Consider the following 13,781-nt stretch of genomic DNA (forward strand, 5'->3'; position numbering starts at 1 on the left):
GGTGGTCCTTTGGATATTTAAGGCCTAAATTGTTTGTGTATGTCAGAGGCCAGGGCACAACACAAGATCCCACTCTGCTTTCCACACTCATTCAAAGATTTCTGAAAAGAAGCTATAACGGTTTAATGATACTGTAACTGCAATGGCACCTCTTTTCCTTTGAGCCAACAGTGCAGTGTCACCTGTCCCCGGGCTTTCTTTGCTGAACACCTGGAATATTTTAAAACACTCCATAGCACCTCAGAAGCTTTGCTAGCACAGCTAGGCTATGTCTGATTGCAGTACACAGAAGCCGGATCTCTTCCAGCCCCTAGTAGCAGAGCTTTTAAGGAATAGTCAAATTGGCTCTGCAATTAAATATATACCGGTAGATAGCATTATGTTCAAGCTGCCCCAAAACCAGTTTGTTTTTCTTTCAGGCTACAGCCTTTTCCTGGTTGCTGCTCATGAATTTGGTCATGCCATGGGACTAGAGCATTCTGAAGATCCTGGAGCACTCATGGCCCCCATCTATACCTACACCAAGAACTTTCGGCTTTCCCAGGATGACATCACGGGAATCCAGGAACTTTATGGTAATGTTTCCACTTGTACTACATTTTGGCCTATAGCAGAACACATACTGTCCAAAGAAGCTTAGCTGATACAAAACCCCCGAGACATCTCAGGTATTCTACCAGCCAGGCTGCTACAGATAGTGTTTAAATAAGATTGAATATCCCTTGCCACAGGGTTGGCCCTACCATTAGGCTGAGTGAGGCAGACTCCTTGGGCAGAGAATGCTGAGGGGCAAGAAGCAGCGACAAGGTGCTAGAGGACAGTTCTGTGTGCCTTTCATTCTGCCCTGGGGCCCATAGGCTCTCAGTTGCAATGGGCATATGAACCCAGGGACACAAGCAGTTGCCTTATACTGAGTCATACCTTTGGTCCATCTAATACAGAGTCTCCAGGGTTTCAGACAGGGGACAATCCAAGCCCTACCTAGAGGTGCTGGGAGTGGAACCTGGAGCTTTCTGAATGCAAAGAAGATGCTCTGTCACTAAGCTGCAGCCCTTCTTTTTACCACTGGATCATGCTGCCCCATTTCCAATGCTAACATAAGATACATCTGCCAGTCTGGTCAGCTTCTGTCTATGGAGCAAGGGAGTAGTCATTTGTCCTTTGTCTCATGATTCAAATGGTCAACCCTTTCCATCCACCTCTATTTGTTGCCCTGATCCTCAGGCACTACATTTTACTTTCACCAGAAATAAATTTGGAAATGAAATTGTGTTGTTGTCCTCTTGTTGACATCTCCTTTTTAAAAAAGGAATAATCACATTAAGACCTCATTCCATTATCAACCTTCCCTTTATTTGCAGGGGGCTCTACTGATGTTGGTCCAGGCCCAAGTCCAACACTTGGGCCAGTCACCCCTGAACTATGCAACCAAGACATTGTATTTGATGCTGTTGCTCAACTCAGAGGGGAAATCTTCTACTTCAAAGACCGGTAGGTGGGAGGAAATAGCCTGTTTTACTCAAGTTATCTTGTACCGAAGCGAAAGCAGAAGCCGAGGGCCTATGATCAAGTGTTATTCATGTTGTTGGCTTCTGCGGGGTCAGTCTGGATGATGCCTTGAGTCAAGTGGCATAGATAAATAAATGCAAAAGAGGAGCAGCATCTGATGAGCTACATTCTTTGAAAGAAGGGACTCTTGGAGATAAACTGAAGTTGGCATGTTTGCCGTATCTGGGACTTCCTGTCTCTCCCTTTAATTCTCTACTTAGACTAGCTCTTGTTTTGCTATGGCAATAAACATGTTAAAAGTATTGTCAGCAGTACTGCCAAGAGAAGGAAAACCCCAGTTCCAATGTTACAAAACTGGCAAGGACGAAAATGTCAGTGGATATTGCATTGTTCCAGACATACAAGAACTGTGTACATTTTTAAAATGACCAGATTTGTTCCAACAGTTTTGGAAGCTGACCCAGTTATGTGCGGCGCAGAAACATGAGAGGCTTGGATGCTTTGACTTAAACCAAATAACCAATCCAGGCATGCTCAGGAAAAGGAGCTTTCAAAATCCAAGCCACTTAATAGTTGTTGGTGCTGGCTGCATGCCCAGAAATCTCTCCCCTGTTGAATTTTTCAGCTGGAATTCTCTTGGATTTTCCTGAAGTACTAAAATGGCCCTTTCTAACTTGCTAACTCTGGCTTGAAAAAGAAAGGCCCTGTTATCTTGTCTCATCCCTCCCTCTACTACAGAATGGTTCCATACCTGAGATCAGGGATTGGGATCCTGTGGCCCAGCAGAAGTTTATGAACTGCAGCTCCCATCCTCCCTGACCATTGGTCATGCTAACAGGGGTTGTTTGGAGCTGGAGTCCAGCAATATATTGAGGGTAACAAATTGCCATCTCCTCTTAATACAAGGCATTCAGTAAATTAGTTGCTTGTGAGATTAGCTCACTGGTGTCAGCTTCCCCCCTCCCTTTGAACAAAATATGGAACCTTAGATGGAATAATATCTAAGGTAACTTTTCTGCTCTGTCAATGGGAAAACTTATAGAGCTGTATTCAATGCAGTTCAAGGTTAAATTCACTTCATGGTATACTTGTTGTACTGGTGAAATGCCTTGCAGTGCAAGAGAATGCATGAGCAGATTGCTGGTAACTTTGTTGCACAACAGATGGCACAATCTCTTGTGCAATGAGTTTCTGCCAGTGCAGCTGTTGTCTTGGTTTCATCTACTGTTGAACATTAAAATTAACCCATCCACTAGCACAAAAGCCCTTGCAGTAGTGAACGGAGAAGATTTGGTACAACCCAAAATTTGCTTCCCCTGTGATGACATGTGACCACTGACCTATGATAGTATCTCATGCATTTTGGTATGCTCATGAGTACCAGGATGGTCTAGGTGGGTCTATTGGCACAGGATGTTCAACAGCTTCTGTTCTGTCCAAATGACAAACTGTGGAAAGGTCCTGTGTGATTACTTCTGCCCATGTGGCTGTAATAATAATTGTGCAAAGAAGACCACATTTTGCACATAAATTGTGCTGGGAAGGCCACCTAAGCCCAAGTTCCAGTTACAAATCATGACTGTTCTTTTTCACTCCTGCTGAAATCCAGCCTCCATTCCACAAAATGCAAAGCTGGATAATGCTGGTAAACAAGGTTCTAATACAAGCAAGGAATTTTCTTGACGTTCAGCAAATTGCAGCCGCATCTTTTTGGGAAAGGTTCAGCAAACTTGTTGCCTACTAAAATGGCCAGCTGGTACAAGGCCATTTTGTGTGTGTGTGTCCTTTGAATAAAATGAACTGCTTATCAAACAAAGTGGGGAGGGGGGCAGAGAGAGAGAGAATCACAATGGTGCTTTTGTTAACATCTTGTGCTTCTCCACTCCCTTTCCACACACACAATCAACCGCCGCCGCTGAAATCAAACTGCAGTTTTTTAATGCTCATAAATCGGAAGGAGGCACTGCCTTATACATAAAACAGCTCCTAAATTACCCGCTTTATTCCTCTGATGAGCGGTTTTAATGCTCCAGGCTTCATTTACAGCCAAGCTGTTTGATAGATGATCATTAGATTTGATCTTTTTGGTTGCTACAATCATAATCATCCAGAGTAATGCACCCAATACAAATGTTGGCATTTGCCAAATGCGTATCCATCTGTTCAATGTGCAGCGGCGGGGATGGTTGAAAGGGTTTAAGTGCCTTGTAAATGGGTTTATTTGCTGGGATAATTGAAGCACCAAATACATTCTTTTTTTCTGTTCTGCGGTAAGAATTAATGTAAGTGCTAGAGAACTTGTTATAAACCATCAACGGCTGTGTGCGGCGCATTAAGGTGTCTATGGGACAAAAATGCCTCCCAAAGAAAGGAAGGCTCACCAACCTTTGATGCAATTTTGTTTTTTAAAAATCCTAATAATTATGTTTGCGTTGCTGATGGATTGTGTGTGTGTGTGTGCATACACACACACACACACACACACACACACACACACACATGCACTTAAATACACACACGCACCTTTGCCAGCAGTGATGAGAAACAGATGTGCCAATGAATCAGCCCTTTGTAAACTCACTGTGATTTTTCGGCCTAGATTCATCTGGAGGACGGCAAACCAACGAAACAGGCCAAGTGGTCCTTTGCTGATTGCTACGTTCTGGCCAGAGCTCCCAGAAAAAATTGACGCTGTCTACGAGGCCCCTCAAGAAGAGAAATCAGTCTTTTTTTCAGGTAGGCTTGGCTGGAAGGTGTACAGTAAGCACAGTTTGCAGAAGTATGGCATTCTGTATCCTTTTATTCTGTAGACCACCTTCTTAAATGATAAACTCTGGATGGCTAGCTCAGGGCCCTCCAGTTGTTGTTAGACTGCAGCTCCCATCATCCCTGGCCAGTGGCCAAGCAGGCTGGGGCTGATGGGAGATGCAGTTAGGCAACATCTGGAGGGCTAACCCTGACTTAGAGGGGGAAAGTCATGATGAAACACAATTCATGCCATCAAGAAATGCATGAAAGACCTTTAAAAAATTAATAACAGGTTAGAATCCTGTTGGTGGGAAAGGGGGCTTTAACCGTTTAACCCATTATAGTCCTGTGCTGGAACTTCCTCTGTCCCTTGCTATGCCTGCTGGTTGTTTACTACTACTACTTCTTCTTCTTCTTCTTCTTCTTCTTCTTCTTCTTCTTCTTCTTCTTCTATAGCAAAGTGCTTCTATCTGAAACCAAAATATACAGCGATAATAAATTAAATATAAAAGCACTGCATGCCCTTTTGTGACTCATAAATCAGCTGGTTGTGGCAGCAACTTCCTTCTACCTAATGGTAGGGCTGGACCTGTGACTTGGGCTTTTCATATTTTGCAGCAGCAATTCCCGGCTTGCTGTTAGGATAATGGGAAAAGGACCCCAGAGTTCTGGGACAGACCAACAGGCCACTTCCTGTGAAGAGGAATTGACTATTAAACCTATTGTGTTCTGTTTTTGTTTTTCATTTGGTTTCGGGTTTGTTTGTTTCAAAGTATTGTAATTTTTTCTTGATTATATTATTTTATCTTTTTGCAAACCGCTTTGAAGGTTTTCCTTTAAAAAAAATATCAAACAGTGCATAAATTTTAAGAAATGAATAAAATAAACCACCAGGAACTGTAGCTCTGGGAGATGCTCAGCACCATTAAGAAATCTCAGCTCCCAGGATTCTCTGAGGGAAGCTATGACTTTTTAAAGTGGTGTTATAGTGCTTTTAACTATATGGAGTGAATGTGGCCTCATGGGGCAATGAAAGCGAGGGAGAGATTGCATTTCCTGTTGACCATTTATGTGTGTGCGTATTGATATCAGCTGCAGTTGTGCTGGCTGACCTAGTGGAGCTGGGAGGTTGTTGTCAATGTTTTGAATAACTGAGCCAGCAAAAAAGAAAAGTGTGTTGTTATCCATTGCAACATGACTAAACATCTCCAGGCATGCTAAAGGGAAAAAAGAGAGGGAAAACCTATGGCTAGATGCTGCTCAACAATTTCTTTAAAGGGAAGGGGAAAGTCTGATAATGAATTCCACATGGCTGAAGGGCCGCTGCGTATGGATTCCATGATAAACTGGATGTAGCCAAAACACCTCATTTGTCTGTGTCCAAGCATTACATCCCCACTCCCCCTGTGGGACTGTAGGGTGAAGTAGGGTTTTAAATACTGTTTGTTGAAGAAATTTACTGAAGTTAGCTCACTATATGGAAAAATCCAAAACAATGCAAACTGGCAAATTGCTAAGAGGTCAGCAAGCAAATCTGTGCGTTCCAAATGTTATCAAACAAAAACACCCCTAGTTCCCATCTCAAGTGAGTAAGAGTCATGTGGTGGGCCTTTGCCCGATTTAAAATAATGTACAGGCTAACCTAAAACTAATAAGATGACTTCTTTTTCTTTAAAAAGAATGTGCATGCATAAATGTTCTGGTTGCTTGGGCACATGGAAGCTATAAAGTATGTAGGCTATACCAGTAAGATGAAACAATAATGGGTTTGAGTTCTTGATTTCTGTTTATACCATCTGCAGTGTGGCATCCATCTCTGAACCACTCCTAAAAGTGCAGGCCTCAAGCATGCTCAGTTCCAACTTTTCTAAAGAAACTCTTTTTCCCTGTTGCTCACTAGGTCACCGTCACGTATAGTACAAAAGCCTCTCTATCTCTTCCTGGAGGGTGACAAAAGGTCAGAGTCAATGTGGCTCACTCTCAAGGAGAGGACTACGCTAACAGCACTACTCAAACTTGAGATCCACCAGGCTGAGAGGGTTTGGATTTGGCTAGTCTTGAGCTTTCCCAGCTCAGCCAAAGCTATACTGGCACAGGGGCAGACTTGGGTCTTTCAGATTTCAGCAGGCCAGAATTCAGTGCCCTCCCCATGCCTCTCGCCTTCCATTCTGCTCAATTCATTACATCATAGTTGTGACGCCCCGCAGCGCCCCTTAGGCTTGGTGCCCAGTGTGGCAGAACCTGTAGCGCTGCCCCGAATCTGCCTTTACTAAGTAATTCCCTTAGCCCAGCTGAGCCGGAGATATGCTGGTGCAAATCCCTCACCTGGCTCAACTTCAGCCAGCAGAATTTACACCAGTGTAAATCCCCCCAAGGTGCCATTCCAGGGGTGTGGCAGCAGCATGGCAGGGACAGGACAGAGCAAGGAGAGACATCTATTCCAAACCCCTTTCAGCTTGGTCCTATTAGCTAGCAGCCCAATGGATATTAGCCAGCAAAAAGGGTAGTGTAAGTGAAATTCCAACTGAAAAGAGTTTGGGATAGGGACAACTTAATCTGATGAAAATTACATTGGATATTTTTTTAAAAAGAAAATGAGTTGCTCTGTTAATTTGTCTCTCTGGTATACAAACTATGGTTGCTTCCAGGTGAGTGTTCTGTCGAGAATTCATCTTGCTTCCTTTGCACAAAGTTTGAAGGGAAGTTATATGGCATTATGTTAAGCAATTGTTACCCCATACTTTCCAGTGAATATCCCCCATTGTTTTCCTTACCGGTCAAAGTTCAGCTTTTCTGGAAGCAGGTTAGCTGCATCAAAATGCCAAATCCACTTCAGTTGCACAACCTGAATTTGCCAGGATGCAACTGTGTATCCCATTCACAAAACAGAAGCACCCCCGAGCCCCAACTTTTGAGCTGGAAAAGTTCTGAAATGAACTTTTGGCTCCTCTCTACCCATTCCCCCTTTAGCTAAACTGTGAGGAAATCTGAGAAGCTCGGATCGAGGTAACCCTTTTCCCTTCCCGCTAACCTCATTTGTAAGTGAGATCATTATTAAACTTGATGCTTTTGTTTTCACAGGAAATGAATACTGGGTTTATTCAGGCTACAACTTGGAAAGAGGTTATCCAAAGAGACTCACCAGTCTGGGTTTACCTCCTGATGTGCAACGTGTCAATGCAGCTTTTAGTTGGAGCAAAAACAAGAAGACCTACATTTTTGCAGGGGACAAATTTTGGAGGTAATACCTTTTCAGCAGGCAACCAGTGGCTGGACAATACAATGCTGGGCACTTATTCCCTGCTAAGATTCAGATTTCAAGGCATTTTGCTTTTGCTTTGATGGAGACCAGAGCATCTCAGTTGCAGGAGAGTCAAAAGCAGTTTAGATTAGGGATATACAGTTGCTTTGAATGAATCCCGAATCACATGTAGAAGTTGGGGATCTGTGCCTCAACAGAGCAAAACTGAGTTCCTGTGATACACACGACAAGGTGGGGATTTAGGCTGATCCATAGCTCTCTGTTGACAGTGGCTTAGAGAAAAGATAAATAAATATAAACTAAACCATATGGAGGAAAATGAAACACTTTTATTTCCTTCTCCCCAACCCAACCCCAAATGGCATGGAACCCGGATATGTATTCTATTAAAATTAATGAGCTGCCCCCTAAGATTGCAGTCCTCAAGCTTTTTCTCAGGCAGAAACATTTTCCCAAGCTTTCTTCAGTGTTACTACAGGCTAATATGAAGCTGCCTTCTAGTGGGACAGACCACTGCATCATCTAGCTAGGGGATAGCTGATGTGGTATGTGCTACCTGTTGCTGGACTCCAGCTCCCATCAGCCTTGACCAGCATGGCCAGTACCCAGGGAAGGGAACTCTAATTCAACAACTTCTAGGTAAAGGTAAAGGGACCCTTGACCATTAGGTCCAGTCGTGACCGGCTCTGGGGTTGCGGGGCTCATCTTGCTTTATTGGCCGAGGGAGCCGGCGTACAGCTTCCGGGTCATGTGGCCAGCATGACTAAGCCACTTCTGGTGAACCAGAGCAGTGCACAGAAACACCGCTTACCTTCCCGCTTGAGCAGTACCTATTTATCTACTTGCACTTTGACATGCTTTCGAACTGCAAGGTTGGCAGGAGCAGGGACCGAGCAACGGGAGCTCACCCCCTCACGGGGATTCGAACCGCGGACCTTCTGATCAGCAAGTCCTAGGCTCTGTGGTTTAACCCACAGCCCCACCCGCATCCCAAGGCACCTATTGGGCTACCCCTGATCTAGGCCATTATAGTCTCTTCTGAGCAGCGGTGATACAGATGGGCTTCGTGGAAGACAGCAGCTTGTGGCATTAGGTATTTGGTATGACTACTGCAAAACTCTGCTAATATTTAATATTTCACAGGTACAATGAAGTAAAGAAGAAAATGGACCCTGGCTTCCCTAAATTAATTGCAGATGCTTGGAATGGTGTTCCAGACAACCTAGATGCTGTGTTTGACGTGAGCGGAAGTGGTAAGTTGCCATCTTGTTCCTAGTGTCAGTTGCTGTTGCTGCTGCTGTTGTTGCTTCTGAGGTCGATTGCTCCAGTCTGCTGCATGAATCCTCAGAGACATTCCCTTTGGAGGTGGTCACCAAATCGGCTGATGGCTTGGCGTGCCGCCTGCAGCCGCAGAACAGCTTTTCTCTTCAATTAAAACGTCCCACTGCTGCAAGGAAATTTAGGAAGCCTGACCTTTCCTGAACTTTTCCGGGCTGTCTAAATAACTCATCTCCAGCAGAGTAATCAAAACCACTTTTAATGCAGCACAGATTGTGGTTAAGAACTGCTGCATTCATTGCTGTGCCGGCAACCAAGACTCCCCTTGAACTGAATCTCCTGAATAACTAAAGACCTTTCATGGGGGTGGGAGGAAAGAAAGATTAGACTCTGGTTCAATTTATATCAATTTTCTCCTTTAAAATAATATAATAAAATAAAATAAAATGGTAACTTAAAACCTGTGTGTGTGTGTGTGTGTGTGTGTGTGTGTGTGTATTGCCGCAAGTAAATACTCAAATAGAAATTCTCAGCGTCTCCATAGAATCACAGTTCCTATAAAGCATATTTAATGTGACTTATGTTTGTACTTCTGAAGCATCTTAATAATTATTTTTCTTAATTATTGTTGTTGGGGGAGGGGGTTTCCTAACACCACAAGGTGTAACTCAGTGGTTCCCAAACATTTTGGGGGCACCATCCCATTGGTTCTGTAAACTCATATCATGTGCTCCCTACCCTATAAAAAGCATTATTCAGTTTGCATGGCCCCCTAAGGAAGATAATAACACAAAAAATTTCAGTACAGTAACAATTAATTGCATGTTTGTTCAAAATCCAGTTAAAGCTATTTAGCTTAATTCATTCAACAAAATAGATGAATGTGATCCAGCAACACCAGCTTTTCAAAGTCTGATAGTCCTTTACACCTCCGTTGCCCCACCCCAGCCACCCCCTTGCCTCTTAGCAGTCTCCTAGGCAATCTCACTGCTCCCCAGGGGACAGTACCACTCATTTTGGAAATCACTGGTGTAACTGGATATCACATAGCTTGAAAGCCCCAGGGTTAACTAGTCATAATAGTTGTTCTAGACTGAACAAAGTTCAAAAGTCTCCAGCCAACTTCAGAATCACTGAGTTGAACCATTTTCCATGTTTCGCTGTGGTTTTTGTGAGTCCCATAAGTTTGTTTTACATGACAATGAATTGAAAACACTTACTTCTTCTTTACAGGCCACAGCTATTTCTTCAAGGACTGGTATTATCTCAAAATGGAAGACCAGAGTCTAAAGATTGTTAAAGTTGGCAATGTGAAATCTGATTGGCTGGGTTGCTAAGCATCGTGTCGTCTTAATAATGTCAACTACAGCAAAATCTACACTTTTTTGTTTTTGTTTTGTAAAAGTCTTATGTCTTACCTGCAATTAGAGATAGATCTGTATGCTAATTCATGGGCCAGTCTGGTACTGGCACCAAGTCACTAAGTACCACTATTTGACAGAACTTTGTTTTATTATTATTAAATCATTCTGTTTAAGCATATGTACTTAGAAGCAAGTTCCATAAAATGCATGGAATTTCCTTTTAAGTAGATGCATATAGAATCGGGGCACAGTAGGTCTTTGTTTCTTCCTCTCTTCATTCATTAATTTAAGACTTTTGCAACTTTTTGGCATGCAGCAAGTTATGTTTACTTATGTAGCCTGACACTTGCTACATTTTTCTGTGTGTGCAGATTGGTGCTAAGGACAGAACAGCAAACTCTGAAGGAATTCTCACCTGAGCAGAGATCAGATGTTTGAATGTGCCTGCATATAAATAAATAAATCCCGCTGTACATTGAAAGCTAGCATTGCAAGGAGAAAGCAGCCAGGGTCAAACATTCTTCCTGACATGTTAGCTTTCCAAGAACATTCAAGCGCTTGATCCCACAGCTACAGTCTGAAGTGTTGCCATCTAGCAACAGATACTTCACATGGAACTGCTGATTATGTAACTTAGTTCTTAGTCACTTGATAGTCAATGGATTTCAACAGGTCTTGGTGAGGCCATAGTAATGTCCACTACTGGAGCCAAAGTAAAATTGTTCTGTCTTTCAAAATCCAGCTCCATCCCCCCAAAAGAAAATACTCAAAACACTCAAGTACTTGAAATGGTTGTTTGCCATTTAAAACATATCAGTGCCCAAATATCCACCAAGAGGGGCCCTCAAATCTGTAATTTGGATTTCAGAATTAAAATGTTGACATGTGTCCTTTCTGAGCTTTAATGCGTGTTTTCTGTTTTGTTTTTAAACCCAGCTTCGGTTCAAGTTTGCCAAAGGGTTGTATGCAATATACTTTCTACTCAGAGTTGACCCATTAAAATAGATGTACCTAAGTTAGTCATGACCATTAATTTCAACAGGTCAACTCTGGGTTAGGACTAATGTTGCATCCAAATTATGCTCACTATCTGTGAATATTTCCATTCTTGTCATTCCCTGGAAAATGTCATTCTTTCTTTACATTCGCATTTTTTCACACACCAAAGTGGAAAGACTGACCAAAGGGGCACGGGATGCCTAGGAATTGGTTGGAACAGGATGGGATCAACAGGGACAAACTAGTATGAAATGTATTGCTTTAAAGTGCTTTTTACTGGAATACCTTTACCTTAAATTAGCAAACTGCTTCTTGCACTTTCTTTCCTATTACAACCTCCCCCCCCCCCCGTTTCTTTTTATACGGTTATATCAAGGTGATTCCTCTTCTCTTTGGCTTCATTCACACAGCAGTCCATTCCATTTCCCCAGCTGTTAATTTCCACATTATATTTCGGCTTTCACATGACACAGAAAGCCACCTAAAGAAATATAGTGATATATAGTTCAAGTTTAGCAATTTGCTTCAAGGAAAACAAAATGTTTGCAAATAACACAGAAAGTTGCACAATATTTTGCTGTATTTCCAGAAGTAGCATTTATGTTATGTGAAGGCTTAACTATAATGCAGAAATTAACAGTAAGGAAAAGTGGAATAAATTATTGTGTGAATGCAGCCTCCATCTCTCCCCTGCTCCTTCCTTGTTAGATTTAAAGCATTGGGTGATGCCAAGTGTTCACTGTACAACCTGATGGAATATTTTATGTTCATACAGAAAGATTTTTTTTAAAAAAGGGAAAGTAAGTCTGCATACATGAAATGTCAGTGGTATAAATAAATAAAAGAAAATAACAGTTCCAGCTCACGTGTGGTCAATTTCTGACTGATTTGTATTTTGGGGGAATCTGGATAGCTTATTAACTTGCCCAATTCTCATGAAGGTGGTAAAACTGTGCCTGGGCTCACTGGCAGAGGAAGGGGATGCGGTGGGTGCACCCCAGCCCACGGGTCATCCCTGAGGGTGGGTGACATCACTGCCCTGCCCCACTGGGACGCTCACCGCTTGCCAGAGCAGCTAGCTCTGCCTCTGCCTGGGCTGTGCCATGTCAGACACTGAAACTGTGACTAACTGCATCAGGTTATTGGTTTTTTTTAATAATTTTTATTAACAGGCCAATCAAATCACATTAATTCCAAATCACATTAATTCCAAATTATACAGCCAAATTTTTAAAATTTTTGTTGGGGGTACCCATACTTCAAGCTCCGAAAGGGGTCCAAACATCACTCTTGCTGCTTCTTTGATTAAACAGTTCTATCCAGTTCTGTCCAGATAGTTTTTTGTTATTTTCTTCACCTTCTTGTTGTTATCATATATTCCTTTCTTTGTGATCTCTGATAATCTTCACAAGCGGGTGAAAGACAAACATCTCCTGTGTGGGTTTTACACTCTCCAAAAATCATATCACATAAAGGACAGACGCCATTTCCACACCTCCGTTAAAAACATTCCCACAGTCCGTCCGTTGATTTACAGGCTTGCCAATCTATATCTCAGGGGGACCTGCCAGGTCAAGATCACATTCCGATAACCATACATTCACATTCCAATGACCCTGGTCCTCCTCCCCCTCGTCCTCCTTAGGCAAGCCTGTCTTCACGAAGTTCCATTTTTAGCTGCGTCATAAAACTTTCCTTCCATTCCCCGCTGTTTCCACCAGTTCTCTCTTTAATCAGTAATCCATTCCCACACAGTTCTTAGTCTCCTGCTTGTTATTAATAATCACAACGATTCTTCTTTCTGGAGGGGAGGGTTATTGGTACTCACATAAGGCAAAAAAAGAAAAGTTTTTTCCTCCCCTCCTTTCCGTTTCACTCCGACATACCAGTCTTTTAATGATGATTCTTCACTTGATTTATTTATCCAGCCCATCGCTCCGCTCCCAGAGATCCCATTAATCAGCAGTCTTTACTCCCGATCTTCACTTGATGTATGTGCATTAGCTTCTTTCCAATTATTTATTTCCAATTATATATTTCGAGCTAATGCAAACCAGTGCGCTGATTGGAGACAGTGTCAGGAAGAGCCGATCTCACTCAAGGGCTTCGTGCCAAGTGTCCACACCCCCTTCTTTCGAATCCGGGGGTGAATTATGGACACAGCTGGCAAGGCAGGTCCCCCCCCCATCTGCTTGGGGGGGCAGGGGAGGCTGCTTACTCCCATCACAGCCTCTTAATTACCTCGTGTGGGTCAGAGAGATGTTATTGTCGGCCATCTTCCAATGCGCCCCCTGGTGGCCCCTAACTGCATCAGGTTATACAGTGGTACCTCAAGTTAAGAACTTAATTCGTTCCGGAGGTCCGTTCTTAACCTGAAACTGTTCTTAACCTGAGGTAACACTTTAGCTAATGGGGCCTGCCTTGCTGCCGCTGCACAATTTCTGTTCTCATCCTGAAGCAAAGTTCTTAACCCGAGGTACTATTTCTGGGTAAGCGGAGTCTGTAACCTAAAGCGTCTGTAATCTGAAGTGTCTGTAACCCAAGGTACCACTGTACTATAGTCACCCTTTAAGCATCAAAAGTGTCTACATAGGCTGGCAGCAGCCCTCCAGAATCTCAGG

The 13,781-nt window shown here is 43.0% G+C and overlaps 1 protein-coding gene across 1 annotated transcript in view; it reads left to right on the forward strand.

Moving 5' to 3' along the window:
- The window catches only part of MMP2 (matrix metallopeptidase 2), a 31,973-nt gene extending 19,953 nt beyond the window's left edge, over positions 1–12,020 (forward strand). Inside the window, exons 8-13 of the mRNA XM_082232922.1 lie at positions 420–575; positions 1,362–1,491; positions 4,109–4,245; positions 7,339–7,498; positions 8,663–8,772; positions 10,031–12,020. Coding sequence (XP_082089048.1) covers positions 420–575; positions 1,362–1,491; positions 4,109–4,245; positions 7,339–7,498; positions 8,663–8,772; positions 10,031–10,134 — 797 coding nt within the window. The 3' untranslated portion in view covers positions 10,135–12,020. The remainder of the gene's footprint in view (positions 1–419; positions 576–1,361; positions 1,492–4,108; positions 4,246–7,338; positions 7,499–8,662; positions 8,773–10,030) is intronic.
- The last annotated feature ends 1,761 nt before the right edge of the window (positions 12,021–13,781 follow it).

The sequence above is a fragment of the Podarcis vaucheri genome (assembly GCF_965113315.1).
Source record: "Podarcis vaucheri genome assembly, chromosome: 7".
In the NCBI taxonomy this organism is placed as follows: domain Eukaryota; kingdom Metazoa; phylum Chordata; class Lepidosauria; order Squamata; family Lacertidae; genus Podarcis; species Podarcis vaucheri.